The 14,497-nt window shown below is 49.4% G+C and overlaps 6 protein-coding genes across 6 annotated transcripts; 3 read left to right on the forward strand and 3 right to left on the reverse strand.

The window, feature by feature from the left end:
- Positions 1 to 3,670: 3,670 nt before the first annotated feature.
- Positions 3,671 to 4,402, reverse strand: BJX68DRAFT_259948 (uncharacterized protein; the record flags this gene model as incomplete). The annotated part of the gene is made up of 2 exons (XM_071043792.1): positions 3,671 to 3,921; positions 3,970 to 4,402. The coding sequence occupies 2 exons, from the start codon at positions 4,400 to 4,402 to the stop codon at positions 3,671 to 3,673; spliced, it is 684 nt and encodes a 227-aa protein (XP_070892048.1).
- Positions 4,403 to 5,083: 681 nt separating this feature from the next.
- BJX68DRAFT_250783 (uncharacterized protein) lies at positions 5,084 to 6,357 on the forward strand. The gene is made up of 2 exons (XM_071042307.1): positions 5,084 to 5,430; positions 5,484 to 6,357. The coding sequence occupies exon 2, from the start codon at positions 5,528 to 5,530 to the stop codon at positions 5,909 to 5,911; it is 384 nt and encodes a 127-aa protein (XP_070892049.1). The 5' UTR covers positions 5,084 to 5,430; positions 5,484 to 5,527; the 3' UTR covers positions 5,912 to 6,357.
- Positions 6,358 to 6,542: 185 nt separating this feature from the next.
- BJX68DRAFT_250785 (phosphotransferase enzyme family protein) lies at positions 6,543 to 8,902 on the forward strand. Its single transcript, XM_071042308.1, has 4 exons — positions 6,543 to 6,900; positions 6,950 to 7,245; positions 7,305 to 7,683; positions 7,733 to 8,902. The coding sequence occupies exons 1-4, from the start codon at positions 6,753 to 6,755 to the stop codon at positions 8,638 to 8,640; spliced, it is 1,731 nt and encodes a 576-aa protein (XP_070892050.1). The 5' UTR covers positions 6,543 to 6,752; the 3' UTR covers positions 8,641 to 8,902.
- Positions 8,535 to 10,376, reverse strand: BJX68DRAFT_37345 (uncharacterized protein). Its single transcript, XM_071049046.1, has one exon. It carries the CDS (start codon positions 10,011 to 10,013, stop codon positions 8,733 to 8,735), a length of 1,281 nt encoding a protein of 426 aa, XP_070892051.1. The 5' UTR covers positions 10,014 to 10,376; the 3' UTR covers positions 8,535 to 8,732.
- Positions 10,377 to 11,189: 813 nt separating this feature from the next.
- Positions 11,190 to 13,440, reverse strand: BJX68DRAFT_37383 (uncharacterized protein). The gene is made up of 4 exons (XM_071049047.1): positions 12,887 to 13,440; positions 12,634 to 12,831; positions 12,319 to 12,584; positions 11,190 to 12,030 (listed from the first exon to the last, which is right to left on the reverse strand). Exons 1-4 carry the CDS (start codon positions 13,260 to 13,262, stop codon positions 11,320 to 11,322), a joined length of 1,551 nt encoding a protein of 516 aa, XP_070892052.1. The 5' UTR covers positions 13,263 to 13,440; the 3' UTR covers positions 11,190 to 11,319.
- On the forward strand, positions 13,441 to 14,097 carry BJX68DRAFT_37265 (uncharacterized protein). The gene has a single exon (XM_071049045.1). It carries the CDS (start codon positions 13,619 to 13,621, stop codon positions 14,024 to 14,026), a length of 408 nt encoding a protein of 135 aa, XP_070892053.1. The 5' UTR covers positions 13,441 to 13,618; the 3' UTR covers positions 14,027 to 14,097.
- The last annotated feature ends 400 nt before the right edge of the window (positions 14,098 to 14,497 follow it).

Below are 14,497 nucleotides of genomic sequence, written 5' to 3' on the forward strand. Positions count from 1 at the left end.
GCCTACTCCTAGGAAACTCTCCCTCAATAAAAGCAGGTGAGTTGATCTAGATAAAAGGCGAAGTGGCTCAAAATCTCAAGTCACTAACAAGCCGCTCAAGGTGATTGGTTAGTGCTAGTTCCCAATGAGTAGGGCAGACATGGAGCTTCATAAATTTTATCTCAGCGAGGTGGCTAAAGATGCTGGTGAATGAATAGATCATGATACCCATTCAAGGAACTATAGTATTTCTTAGAGGCGCCTTGACACATTCTAATCTTCTTCTTTTCTAATATACTTTAATAGCTGCGCCTCCAAGAGATCCAGTTCAAGCGTCTTATCAGGAGTATACCCTCTGGATTCTAGCAGTTCAAGGATCTTTGCCCTGAGAAGGGACTCCACCTTTTTAAGCTTCTTCGATATCACTTCCCTACTCTTTTCCTGGTACTCACATCTCCGTGGACTCATTTCCTTGCCAAAATTGCCGCCATATTTGAGATAATTGACCGTCCGAAGTTCCAGGAGGTCAAGAAGCTCGGATTTTCCTTTCTTGGGTTCTTCTCGCTCGTGGTATCGCTTGCGAGCTTGTGCGTTGCGATCTCGTTTCTGTCTGGCCTCTTTTAAGGCTGATTTGGAGTCGATGTCCCTGGGCATGAAATCAGCACAGAGAAAGACCTAGTATCTGCTGACTCACATTTCCCAGAGGTATTTGCTTGTGGAAATCTTAGGACGTTAAGAGGCGTGGGTGTTCTTGTTCTGCTTTCTTTAGCCTTGTTTCTTCTGGCCTTTTTTGATTGAATTCTCTTCGACCTTTTCAGCGCGCGGTGGTTCTTTTGGTGATGTCCCGATAGATATTGGTCGCGCCAGTGATAAGAGCATAGGGAGAGAATGACGAATAGAGACCAAAAACATAGAGATAAAGAATAGTATATATATCTTCATCAAGTTCGATTGCGATCATTGTGCCACGCAAGCCCGGACGCAAAGGATTTAGTAGCGCAAACAGCGGTATTGATCATGGATGCCCATAAGTTGATTCCTCGCGCATTTTTTTTTCTTGGGCTGCAGGAGCTCTAACTAGGATTCAGTGCAGTATCTCCGAAGGACTAAAATCAGGTCGACCTTTCAAGCAGATCAAAGGGACATCTACGCCAATAACCCAATGGTGAAATTGAAGCTGTACCTCCACCTTGACTTCTCCGTTGTCTTCGTACGCAAATCCTAGTCTTAGGATTGGAAGATCAGCAAGCCTGCAGGTTATTCCGATCTGCTCTGGACCTTTGCGAAAAACCATCTCGATCTGGGGAGCATCGGTGTCCGAATAATGTACTTGTGCATAGTGAAATTGAAAGTCATGGTAGCGCTTTTCGAAGGTATCCTGCTCACAGTAGGTTAGGGCATCTGATATCCGGAAGAACGAAAGGAAGAAATCACATGTTCCTGGCGTTCAACATCCACTTCAGAAGGGGTTCCCAGGCGGGCGAAGGATCTCAGCTTCAAGGATGACTGGTGGGCGGATCCCGACGGGATGCAACAACCGATGAGTGCTCGGCATTGGGAAATGATGCTAAGAATGAGCATCCAGACCCGCGCCAGATACTGGTGTAAGGCATCAGGCATGCTCGAAGGAATTGAAAAGTTAAGCGGAAGGATGAATCAGTGACAACAAAGCTGGTCTGTGCCAAAATGCGGTGTGCATCTGGGGACAAGGCTGGCATCTTTATAGACCATGTTGGGGTGTTGATGTCTTAGTTCTGGGGTCCGTATTTGAACCTCTAAGTAGACGAAAACAAGGAAGTGAATCCTTTTGGACGAGTAATCGCTCCTAGAGGTACACTGTTGAGTTGTTGCACCTACATTACATTCCACTACATTCCATTACATTGCACCATTGTGCATCACATAAGCTCCAGGTACCATCGTCGATGATCGCTAAACCTTATTGTGCACCCAGCCAGTCTAGACCGATTTGATTGCATTACATTACCCTGCATTGCATTTCTTTAGATTACCCTGCAAAAGTCTAGAAAGCTTGGCCCGCTGACAGCACCATGAGCAATCTCCCATATTTGATATCTCAGAGTTAGAGAACGAGTCTTTTTAGTTGCTGCGATCGTAAATATTCAAATATTCTTGGTTTTGCACTGTTTTCCTAAAAGCCGGGTATAAAGATTGCCAGGGTCTGCTTCTCAGCTCCTGCGGCGAGTACATGATTTTGCAACTTTGCCCTCCTCAAATTCCGATAACACCTTGCCATTCTTCATTTCTACAGAAAATGGCACACAGGAAACCCTTATACTTCAGAGCTTGCAATATGAGCTTTGCCGATGCCTGACCAGTGTGGGTTATGTTCCTTTTATTCGAAAACGCGCCGAAGTTAATCCTTATTAACCAGAGTGTAGAGAAAATGTTACCATGAACTGCCTAGATCTCAGGCGCTTACCCCGAGGACCGACTTCCCAGCAGTATTTTGATCGAACCCCCTGGCACGACAGAATGTCACCAAAAGCTTCGCGAGACGACCAACGGATGATATGATTATAGCGTTCTTTTAGCCAACGGGCCGAAATTTTCCGGCATCCGCCCTCAGACACACCCAAAGGTGATTATGTCACGAGCGGGGTGTTCTTGGTTCCTTCTTGGTACTTGACCTTTCCACTGTGATCTCTCCATGCAATTTCAGTTCGTTCATGCCACAGCGATTACTGACCAACGCACTTTTCATCCTCGCTCCCTTTACCCTTTCGATTCTTCCTTTCTACCCTACCTCATTTAGGTTTCTCATTTCGATATAATGGGGGTCCTACGTTAATAAGTGACCAAAAAGCTGATCAACTGACGAATTCCACCGCCTCGAACGCATTTATACACCAAGTGGCTGCTTAAAACCGTGTGGTAGGTATTCAACCCAAAGAACCAAGTTGTCGCTCGAGCTAAGTTTTTGTCTCCTTTTCAAACACAGGACAAACCTAGTGCATCTACAAAATCTCAAAACACCCGCAATATGGAGATAGACTTCTGCCTCTGAAGGCATGAGCTGATACAAGTTCCTTCCAAAGTGGGCGGACAATCAGAGAATCCGTTTCAACAATAATCCGGCCTCCGACGTGGGGCATCCCACTTACCTCATCGGGCACCCATGAGTTTTGCGGTTCACATACATCCCTCCTGCCGCTTTCTCTATTCTGCTGCGAAGCTTCAAACCTATAACACCTATCTCCTTATTTCGCTTCGGCTGTTTCCATGACCTGTACCTACCTTCCCTTATACGCGCCGCTATCTCGCAACAAAACCTTTTACCACGTCGAGGCAAACGCCCTACACTAGGAGCTCGAGAATACTTCCATCAGCAGATCATGGAACAAAAGTTAGCAGAGGAGACACTTGAAGAAAAAATGAATCCAAATGGACCAGTTAGTTGAACATTGCGCTTTCCTCCTTTTCTCTGCTCTTCCTGTTACAGCTAACATTCGAAATCTCAACTAGACTATATATGACGTGTGGAAACCGGCAGACGGTCTGTTTAAGGCCGAAGCTACCGCTAAATGGATATATTTCAGATCAAAGAGCGAAAGTTATGATGGATTTGTGAGAGTTGTTGGAAGAGAGGAAGGATATACAACTGGTGATATAAGCAAATTCTTTGTGCCTCCCTACCATAGTTGTGAAGTCTTAGGGTGCGAAATTATGTTCATTCGAGCTTGAGACTTGTCATCCGAAACTCATGAATCGCCTGCATTAACAATGTGCGATTCACTCTGATATTGCAGGATCCATCTTCATGCTCGTTTGTGGGAATGAAAATGGTCACGCAACCTGTAGTGTTGCCTCCCTGCGATTCCTCTTTAGCCCATTCTTGGCTAGATGTAATCCCCTCCATCATCTTTTCAAAAAAAGATGAAATATCCTCGCGCCGCACAAGCGAATACGCAAATTGGATTTCTATTCCAGTTCAGTATGACTCCATAGAAGAATTACATCTTTACTTACGCCTCGGTTCTCTCCGCGGAAAAAGAGATTTCATAAAGGCCAGGTACCGCCGATTTGCAGCGAATCCTTGTTCTGCTGCTATGGATTCTAGGAAACTCTTTGTTTCAGGGCCAAGTGTGAAGTAAAATTCTTCGTAGTCCAAATGTATTAGACACTCTAGGACTTGGTCGAATTTTTTTTTGGCACATTGAGTCGGAGGAATGGACAGAATCACGGCCAAGAACAGATGTTCATTGGCGTCCTGAATTGTTCCATAAGCCTTTCGGGCACGTGTTCTCCGCCATTTCGTGACTGACGTTTCGTGATTATCAGGGGCATCGTCAATCCAAGCAAATAAAAGACGACGGTCTTCTTTCAAGATCTTGCGATCTTGTATGCTTAAACCGTGGCTTTTCAAGCTCATGACCTTGTTTCTGATAATATCTAGCTCCATGACTTTTGGTAAGCTATGATAAAATGATCGTGGGTAAATTGCGACCGAACGGATCGGTGTGAAATGTAGGGGAATGTAATGGAATGCAATGAAAGTTCGGCACTTTCAGGGAATTTATCCTTTTCTGGTTGGAGAACCCCTCTTTCCGTTGAAGGGCCCGTGCAGATTCTAATTTATTACATTTCATTGCATCACACTACATTTTAATTTGTACTAGTAACAAATCATAGCGCTTGTTAGGCCTCATGTCGAGTCTGGGTCGTCACAAGGTTGGTACATTGTCATAGCGCCGAGGCTGAGATTGATTGGACGTTGGAGCTGAGCAGTGGGCTCCGAAGCTCTCTGGTCACACCTCGTCCCCAGACACCCAGATAGGGACGGTTCTCTTTGCATTGCACTGCATTGTGGTGCGTAATGCCTGAATCAGATGCTTTGACCTCCTCAAGAATAATTCTCCACATCGGCGCTCATGGCAAGCTCACATTGGCTCCACATACTGATCACAAGCGTTGGTTTCAACCAATAGATTAGCGTTATCCCAATATAGATACTGCCCGAGGCGCCCATGCTCCGCGCCTCGACACCACGGCATTAAGTTGGATTTCAATTCGTTACGCTACACTGCGTTACACTACATTTCATTTGTACTAGTAACGAATCATAACGCTTGATACATCTCATGTGGAGTTCGAGGGTCCCAAGCCTTGGAGCTGCACTGTAGGCACTTATCACCCTCCGAAGCTCTCTGCATTGCAGGTCCACCAATGATATAGACTTTTGAGTTCTTCCCGATCTGGCTTGTTGAACCCGCTCGGGCCTCGTACAGAGTAATCAGTCTCAAGTGACATGGGCAACACGACTATCATGCTTTTATCGCACCAAACAACGCGCATGTCCGTTCAAAGCGTGGATCGAAGTCTGAACTACCTGACAGATCTTCCATGTCTTTGACCGGATATATAAGACGCCAGACGACATCTAAAGAATGACAAGACAGACTTCGTTGCACAGCCGTCTGTCTGCTCTAAGTGAGTGTTCAATTCCTGCTCCTGTCGCGATACTGATAAGCCTCATTGAACAGTATCCATCTAACACTCTCGCGACACAAATTCTTCTCGTATTATCATGCCCTCTAAGACTCAAAAGTCGCTTGAGGCTCTCATGGCCTATATCAAGCAGTCGAAAAGCCGCCGCACTACGATCTTGCGTGGGCAAGGTGAGCCTGGTCACCGGGCTGCCCCAGCGCGCGGGGGAAACCATGATGCGAGAATCGGGAGCCGCATTGATATTGGAGAAATCGTCAGGAAAGCTGGCAAGGAGTATCGACGGTACAAATTCCAGCTCAATTCGAACGCGGAAGATTCCACGCTCAAGAAAAAGGCTGCTCAAGATTCCCACAAAGTTTATTCGACTGCAGATGTGGAAATTAAAGAGAATAGGACCCCGGAGGAAGAAGAGCAGGCGATGCGGGACTTCGAGGAGGAAATGTCAAAGAACTTAAGAGAATAGGCATGGTCATGTCATATAGTTTCACACCTTTGCCCACTATACTTTTCCGTCTCCGTTATTTCAAGGTCTTGTCCAAGGCGCGAAGGTGCGCCGTAAGGATTCGAACTCAAGTTCTTGGTGGCACAGCGACCGAAACGGCGACCAAGACCTCTCAGCTCTGCGGGGGCCGGAAAGACCCGTTGTGCACCACTCTCTCTTTTTGTTTTTGCGCTTTCTCCGTCCCAGCAACCTTCAAGAAGCCATACTATATCACGTGCACTTGGAAGGAACTTCCTCTTTGGCCAATGATTTCGGCGATCAGTAAAAGAGTTATCCCTGGGACAGTTGTTGTTGATGACATTATTCCCTCGTGACAGTCGGCGAGTTAGCTGACGGAGCAGCAAGAGCAGACAGACTGTTCAAGCCATTAACCCCTTCAGGTCTTTAAAATGCCTGTTCCAGAATCGAAAGGACAGCTGCGGCAATTTAGTTAATCACTAAATCCCTAACTCGTCATAGTGGTTTCGGGAGGAAAAAGGGTGGAAAACGGGTGGCGCCCCCGTCACGAGCCGGGCGGAATAATTTGCTGACAAATAAGCTATACCCAAAATGTCCTGGCGCCTTCACCTGATCACGTGTTGACTGCGTCAACTATCCCTCGACAGTTGGGGATGATCCGCATTGCTCTGCCACACCTACGGTCCCAATCTTCCCTCCACACCACCAGCATTATCATCTCTCGGTTTGCGCAGCAAGAAGCACCCTTTGAATTTGTTTTATTCTTGCCCTTGATATTTCCAAGACTTTGATGCTCGCGTGATCGAGTGCTACCTGATCTTCCAGGGACTTGCATTCGTGAAAAATGCGCCGACCCCCATCCGCGCGTCCTTGGTGTTACATTCAGAGTAAACTACCAAGACTGAAACAACACTACCACTCAATCTCTAAAGCTTCACCTTTATCCTACCATCACCGTCCCGAGAGCATGGACTTAGGCTCTTCTCAGACAGGTATGCACGCCCATAGGAGCGCGATTCAGCATATTACTCATCGTGTCAGATTGGAACTCTTACGATGAGTTTTTTAAATTCACGCGTGGCCGCTTTATTGTTGATGAGGCAGAGAACCTTCGGAAGCGAGAGATTAGATTTGACATGAATAGCCTCGCAAGAGTCGCAGCAGAATCGGTGGGAGCTGCTAGATGCATCTCTATCGAGAAGTACCCTGACGGCATGTTCAACAAAGCGTTCCTCATGTCTATGGACGATGGCCGAGAAGTTATAGCCAAGGTTCCCAACCCGAATGCTGGCGTTCCACACTTTACTACTGCCAGTGAAGTTGCCACGATGGCTTTCGTAAGTTATCCTGAGCACCATCTCATCATCGAGTTTTGCTAAAGCGTCTGATTTGGGAGGCCAGGAAAATTCTTAACACACCAGCGCCTCGTGTACACACATGGAACTCGCAAGCCAAATCGCACCCTGTCGGGGCTGAATTTATTATCATGGATAAAATTGAAGGTGTTCCTCTGTCCCAAGTTTGGGGCACAATGAAACTACCGCAAAAGCTTCAAGTGCTACTTGCTATGACACGCCTCCAGAAACAATGGCTAAGCGTTTCATTCTCGCATTACGGCAGCTTATATTACACGGAAGACGTGCAGCCACTACGAGGTAACCACTTCGTCAAGGATGGCAAGGCTGTAAGAGATTCGGAGTTTGCCATTGGCCCAGCGACAGGCCGGGATTGGTGTGACGCAGGCCGATCGAATTTGGACGTCGAGAAAGGGCCATGTACGTTATGGTTCGTTCTGTTCTTGTACAGTTGCTAATAAGTTTACAGGGGCTTCTCTAACACAGTATCTGCAAGCAGTCGGGACGCGAGAGGTGAAGGCAATCCAGTCTCTAGAACCTCCGAAATCGACCGCCTTGTTCTGTGGGCCAAAGCTCTACCGACCAGACACGGAAAAGAAACTTACTGCTTTAACATGGTACCGACAAGTCGTTGATGCCCTTATCCCAAAGGATACAGCCATTACCAGACCCTGCCTCTGGCATAATGATTTGCATGATGACAACGTCTTTGTAGACCCGCATAATCCCGAAAAGATCACGGGTATTATTGACTGGCAGTCTTGTCACATCTCGCCCCTCTTTAACCATAACCCCGATCCGGCCTTCCTTGATTGGGATGGCCTTGAGCCTGAAACGCTTGATTTGGCACCACGGCCGAATCTCTCCGGGCTTTCGCCTGAAGAACAGTCCGCGGCTGTACATGAGTATACCATCCAAAACGTGTTCATTGGATGGCGGAAACTTATGCGTGCCAAAAACCCAGACCTATACAAAGTAGTCGAATTCCGAAAGACGGCAGCTTACGGGCTGATATTTCTTGCCCACAGAATGTTCGAATACGGCGAGGCGCACTTCCAATCGCTTCTGGTTGACCTGCAAGACACGTGGACGGATTTACCTGCTATTACCAGCGACACCCCATTCCCGTTCGACTTCTCAGAAGCAGATTTTGAGCGTATTAAAGATGATAGCGATGGTGCAGTGGCAGGAACCGATCTTGTTGCGGAGGTCAAGGAGAAAATGGGCGATCTGTGGCCGGACAAAGGCTTTATTGAGCGGGAGCGATATGAAGAGTGCAAAGCTGCCCTCCACGAAGTTAAAGGCCTGATATTGGAGCAATTGGCTGAAACTGATGAGGAAAAGGCTGAGTACGAGCGCTGTTGGCCATTTGACTGATTCTCTATTGTATTAAAGAAATGGTATGATTATGGCTCGCCTTTCACCTGTTTTGATGAGCTTAACGATCTCTCCGTTGTCAATTACAGTATTCACAGCCATATGTCATTATTTCTAAAAACGTTAACCCGATCTCTTGCTGAGAGTCGTACACCAGAAAACCTGTATCGCGCCCTGGACTTCTCCCTGGATACTGCTTCGAGAAAACCCTCGTCACGTCTGACCACGACCGACCCTCGTCCTTTCTCAGCTTTACTAGGAGGTCCCCCTCTTCTGTTGACCCAGGGCACACGTTTCCTTGAGCTTCTTTGGATCCTCCTGATAACACCCGGACTTTGTTCGATCACAGGCTGGGGGCTTGGGCGATAAGTTGGCCGTAATTCTCCTTCTCCACATGCTGTTGGTGAAGTATCAGACATGCAGTGAGATAGCGCACTTTCAAATAGCCAGGATAGAAATTGCAAACGGTCATCCAGTGGTAGAGACACGAAGTAAGACCGAAGGGCAGGGAAGGGACCCTCCCTGGGTCCCAAAGCAGAGCGAACTCGTGATGACTTGCGAATTCGGCTGTTGGGTTTTTGTGTCTTCCGCTTAGAGCTTCTAGGCTCTCTACCAATCTGGTGCTTCCCCTGGATACTCGTAGGGAAAGATGGGTCGAGATCGGTGCTGTGCGGCGTGAGGTGCACTTGCTGACGCTCACGGTCGCTTGTCTGAATGACACCATTCCCACTACCATTCCTTTCGGCAGGATCTCCAAAAGGGTTACCTGGGCTGTTGAGAATGGCTGGAGGTTCAGGATACAGGCAGGTCGTTACTGGATTAATGAGGCTATCCGCTGGGGGGACAGGTAGCAGGAGGTCGTTACCCTCCCAAGGCCCAAGGTCGGCAAGAATTACCGGATCAATGGGAATGTTGTCTTGCGGCGCGTCTGGAAGCATAAAGAACCCCCCTAGACTATCGGCCGAGCTAGATGTACTCGGAGAGGCGAGATCACCCCGAAAGCCAGGCGGCTTGGTCAGGATTCCAGCATCGTCTTGAGGATCGCAGCGGCGAATCAGATCTGAAGCAGGAACATGAGGCGCCGAATTCCGTCGATACGCCGCACTATGCCCGGATGTCTCTGGAAACGAACTCTGCTCTGATTCCAGCTGGGTGTTGGCAGTAACATGCACATAGACTTCGGCCGGTGGCCGCGCCGGAAGGTGATGTTTGGGAAGCGGCAAAGTGCTTGGAGGTGGAACATGGCAGGGCTCGGGGTTATGGGGATTGGGGGTTCGTGGGGAACACGCGTTGAGTGTTCTGTGTGATGGAAATGGCTTCGCGGGAAGGGGAGCCCATGGCTTGAAGTTATTTATTTGGAATGCAGGAAGCATATCGCGGGAATCGGGATTTTTCAAGTGTATAACGCGGTAGAATTGCGATTTGAAGGAGGGAAGAAAGAAAGGACATGAAAACTGGAGGAGAAAGAGCAGGTTGCAGAAGAATCAAGTTGAGATGCAAGCAAGCCTCGCGGGCCTGATCTCCCTCTTATACTTCCCCCTCAGTCGCTACTGTCCACTATTTCGCTGCTCTCATCGGTAGAAGCAACAAGGGGAAATTCCCTTGTCCGCACGATCATGATCCAGTCTGCTGACGCGTCCAGATTCACCTGTGTGTGCTCGGTGGAAACCAAGATTTGGTGCCCTGCCCCAATCGCATCTCTTCACTGCAATTCCAAGCCTCGCATGCCAAAGACACGAAAATGAAACGGATGCGGCAATTTTGCCATTGGCCGGTGAAACAAGGCAAGGATACGTGAACAGATCCTAGTGGGGTCCGGAGGACAGCCGTGGAGGGAAAATGCAACCCTAGTTACCCAAGCGGCACTGGCACGCTGCACGACAGGCCCAGTAGCTGGACGATCAAGAAACTGCCCTCCCCATGTAGGACTTCGGAAGTCCAGAGAAAGCAGTGAGCCGAATTACTCAGATCAGGGACCGCATCAAGGTAGAATAGTATTCAGAAAACGCACTGAGAGAAAGATCAAAAGCGATGGCATGGCGGACAGGGAGCATCAGCTGGCAAAGACTTCAAAGTTGTTGAACGCTGCGTGGTCAGCAACTGGGCAGAATCGAAGGAAGTGGATAGCCTCACAAACCAATCAAGCAACAGCCACAAGGACTCCTTGTCTCAATCATCCAAAATCGCCTGTCGGCAACGCCGTAGCTGAAGGGGGCACAGTGAGAAGGGTGGAGATGGCGCCGTGCTGGAAAAGGACACTCGCCGGGTAACGCGGCATCTTGAGAAAAAAGGGGGCAGTGCACTGGGCGTCGTGGGACGGGAGGAGGGGAAAGTGGAAGAGAAAGTGCGTGGTTGCTCCAGAGAGTGAGGTCGAGCTTATATAGATGCAATGGCAGCGTTGGGGCGGCAGGGCACGCATGTAAAAGCGGCGAGACTCCACGCTATCCTCAACCCGGCCGGCGCTATACCGCAAAGGGCAGTGGGATGCCCGTCCGCGGCAGGCGGTGGCCGGCGGCAGGCGGATGGTGCAATGGCGGCCGTTTCCAGCGCCCCGCTAACCGTGTCATTGTATACCCTGAATCCAAACTCCAAGGACACCTGATTGAACTTGACTGCCCTTTTAAAGGTGGTAGGAAATGGGTAAACCCAATTATAGAGCATCTTTTGGTAGCTAATTGGCTATGGTAGTCTCTTGGAAAGATTCGTGCTCCAGTATACCTGAATAGAACCTTGACTTCTTCCTGGATATTGCTCGGAGAACAATCTTGTTACATCTGGCCAATGGAGACCCTGATCTTTCTTTAACTTTACCAAGAGTCCCTGTTCCTCGGGTAACCATGGCAGTCCTTTCCTAGAATTCTTGTGGCGTGTTGAATGATTATTGCGAGTTTTGAGGTTGGCCCTCTGATTCTGGGTCTGGCGGCGGGCTAACTGCATATCTCCTTTCTCTAATGCAGATGCTTTTGAGGAGGTGTGGGGAGCACGTTTGGTGAATAATGACTGGTCAGGGGTCGACCGGGGCTGGACGTGACATGGCGGATGATCAACGGCATCTGGAAGGAATGTAAGGAAATATGCGTGCCGCTGGCCATGTGGTTGGATACGGATGATGCCGCGACCGAAAATCTCCTGTGCCTCATCATGACTAGTAAGAAAGTCGACTCCAGATGGGGCCTCAAATGCGCCTATACTGCCTTCAGAGTGACAGCTGGCGGAAAGTGAGGTGTTCTGAGCTGTCTTTGAGGTTAGGTTCCGCCGGCGCCTTTTCTGCGGGTATTCTTCGCCATCAGCGGCAGCTTTCCTTGTGGGTAGAGAATGGCTTCCGCTGCTTGCTGGCTGGTCTTCTTCGCTATTGCAACTCGCACTGGATTGGTGAAAACGGTGTAATGGCTGCACAAGGGAGTCTCTGGAAGTTCCTGCCATCGAGCTGGCTGATCGACGGACTGGGATTACCACAGCAACAGAAGGTGGCCGATCACGCTGGTTGGTGGATTCTGTATTCACTCGAGAGCGGAGTACATGGCGGGGAGGCGGGTTTGATCTTAGTTGCCTTCTCTTACGTTGTGGTTGCCAGTTCAGATCAGGGATGACAGATATATTATCATCCTCACTATCAGTATTGGCGTCTCTGCTTGAGGCAATTCTGGGCGTGGCAGTCGGTGAATTAGACGCACTAACCGTCAAGGCTCTTGTCTGCTCTCCACAGCCTGCTGCCTTGGACGGCAAGTCCTCAAACGTGATCTCATGGTGTTGACTAGGTCGAGCGCAACACTTGTTCTCAGGTGACGTAGGGTTCGACAAGGCCGGTGAAGGTACTTGAGTGTTGTGATGCTTTGGAACACCGTCTATCGTTATTGTCTGCTTTTCGGCGTCGCAACCAGATAAGGACAATTGAAGACAGTTCAAGTCACTTGGTAAATCATCGACGGCGCTAACAGATCGTTCTGCCACATATTAGTGAGACCATGCGTAAGAGGGGCATAAGCCATATACCATCTGAGTAACCCGAGTCTGCTTCTGCAGCTGTGACGATCGGATCGGAGCAGAGAGCACTGTCGCCTGGTGACTGTGGGCTGGTGTCTAGCTGGGCTTGCAAGGCGCTTCTTTGGGGAGGCAATTGATTTTCTCCTCCCTCGCAGTGATAAGTGCCTGCTAGTATAGCTGGGGGCTCCGACGTCATTGAACTAGCTACTGCACGAAGCATTAGTAGAGAGCCCTGCAATGCGGTTAGATATTTCCCACGCACCAAGAGTAGGAGAAGCATCCTGGCACCGATCACTAAGGCCATTTCCGACCTGGGACCCGCTTTGATGGCCCGCCTCCAAGTCGGTCTCTCCCACAACCGGGCTGTTTCCTCGGGTGGAGACATTCTCAAGCTCAATGTCAAATATATTGCGAGGGACAGCGTATTGAAAGCGGCCCTTGATCGTGGACGGTATAACAGCTGTTACAGCGGTAGGGGGCTTCGGGGGGAGGGGATGTGAAAGCGGATGTGAAAATGGAAGGGGCTGGGGAGTAGAGGGCAGATGGTACGACTTCCAGTCGGAAGAGGACGAAGTGTGCGCGGGAGGTTTGGGAGGAGGGGGATGATGGTAGAAATCAATATTATCAAGGCTGATCATGACTTCTCAAGGTCTCTAGAAAGTTTTTTCTGCTGGTGCTGGAAGAAAGTAGACAAGGGCGGCTCGCTCGAACGCAAAAAGACGACAGGGGGTATCATTTATAGGTAAAAGAATAGAAGCCTCGCAGAACCTGAGAATCACAACATGATCCGCACCGTAGCAAGGGAAGACCGGGCTGGCCTATCCTCTCTCACAAAACTCCAAACACCCCGAAGTCGCTCCCCACGCGCCAGCCGAAATCAGCCCACCACTTCCGGAAGAAGGGGCCTTCGAATGGACGGATAAATGGACGTCACACGATGCAATTCCGCGGTAGAGGTGTCCCTCGCTAATCAAAGTCCGAATACAACCTCACCATGCCAAGCCCACCAATCGTGGAAAGCGTCGCGTTGTGGAAGAGTGACAACGGGACCGGCCTGCCACGTCATCCTCCGAACTTGAGGCATTTCTGCTATTGGCGTACGGGTTTTCCTATTCCAGGATGGAGGATGGGAACCAGAGCCACTGTTCAGCTGAAGCGTCCCAGCGCAGAGACGGGGACCACCGCCGAAGGACGCCGAGTTGCCCCAACTGGAATCTGCATGAGGGCTGTGCATCGACGACACAGGCTGGCCGCCAGTGATCGTCTCGTGTCTTCCACTGGGATTAGTCCACGCGAGACTCGACTTCTGGTGCTGGTGGAATCAACTGGCTGCCTGAGCCAGTCGGGGTCGCCGAAGGAGGGAAGAGAAGAGAATGGGGCTGAGCACTCATTTCCGACTTGACAGGGATTGGAGGACAGTAGGCCGCGCGCGACCCGCGTGAAAAATGGGAGTTGCGAGGGCAGTAGCGGACGAAGGAGGGAGGGACCATGAGGCGACGCACCGGTGGTCTTATATAGTTGACGGGGAGCGACAAAGGCGGCGCGAGGGGGCAGTTCCGCTTCCAGGATAGCGCTATCCACTAAACCAGATTGGATGCGCACTAAACCGCGTCGGGATCAGGCGAGACGGGAGCTAAACCCGAACGGGACGGTTGCCGAAAACGGCCGCCCCCTGGTAAATGCGAATTGTCCTATATTAGAGGCCCTTACCTTTCTCTATTCCATCTATAACTCTAGTTCTTTAAAAAGAGGAATATCTTTCTTAAAGTTAAGATCTTCTATAGCTAGCTATAAGCTTATCTATCCTATCTTAATCTATACCCTTTTAAGTAGGACTTAAAAGTAATTTATAAGCCTTTTATCTATAGTACTA

The sequence above is a fragment of the Aspergillus pseudodeflectus genome (genome assembly GCF_044049435.1).
Source record: "Aspergillus pseudodeflectus strain CBS 756.74 chromosome Unknown BJX68scaffold_118, whole genome shotgun sequence".
Classification (NCBI taxonomy): Eukaryota; Fungi; Ascomycota; class Eurotiomycetes; order Eurotiales; family Aspergillaceae; genus Aspergillus; species Aspergillus pseudodeflectus.

Coding starts and splice junctions, on each gene's coding strand:
- BJX68DRAFT_250783 (XM_071042307.1), top strand. CDS start 5,528: ATGCCCTCTAAGACTCAAAAGTCGCTTGAGGCTCTCATGGCCTATATC.
- BJX68DRAFT_250785 (XM_071042308.1), top strand. CDS start 6,753: ATGCGCCGACCCCCATCCGCGCGTCCTTGGTGTTACATTCAGAGTAAA. Junction 6,901..6,949: donor CTTAGGCTCTTCTCAGACAG/GTATGCACGCCC, acceptor TCATCGTGTCAG/ATTGGAACTCTTACGATGAG. Junction 7,246..7,304: donor AAGTTGCCACGATGGCTTTC/GTAAGTTATCCT, acceptor CTGATTTGGGAG/GCCAGGAAAATTCTTAACAC.
- BJX68DRAFT_37265 (XM_071049045.1), top strand. CDS start 13,619: ATGCCAAGCCCACCAATCGTGGAAAGCGTCGCGTTGTGGAAGAGTGAC.
- BJX68DRAFT_37345 (XM_071049046.1), bottom strand. CDS start 10,013: ATGCTTCCTGCATTCCAAATAAATAACTTCAAGCCATGGGCTCCCCTT.
- BJX68DRAFT_37383 (XM_071049047.1), bottom strand. CDS start 13,262: ATGATCAGCCTTGATAATATTGATTTCTACCATCATCCCCCTCCTCCC. Junction 12,832..12,886: donor GGATGCTTCTCCTACTCTTG/GTGCGTGGGAAA, acceptor TGCTTCGTGCAG/TAGCTAGTTCAATGACGTCG. Junction 12,585..12,633: donor AGACTCGGGTTACTCAGATG/GTATATGGCTTA, acceptor AATATGTGGCAG/AACGATCTGTTAGCGCCGTC.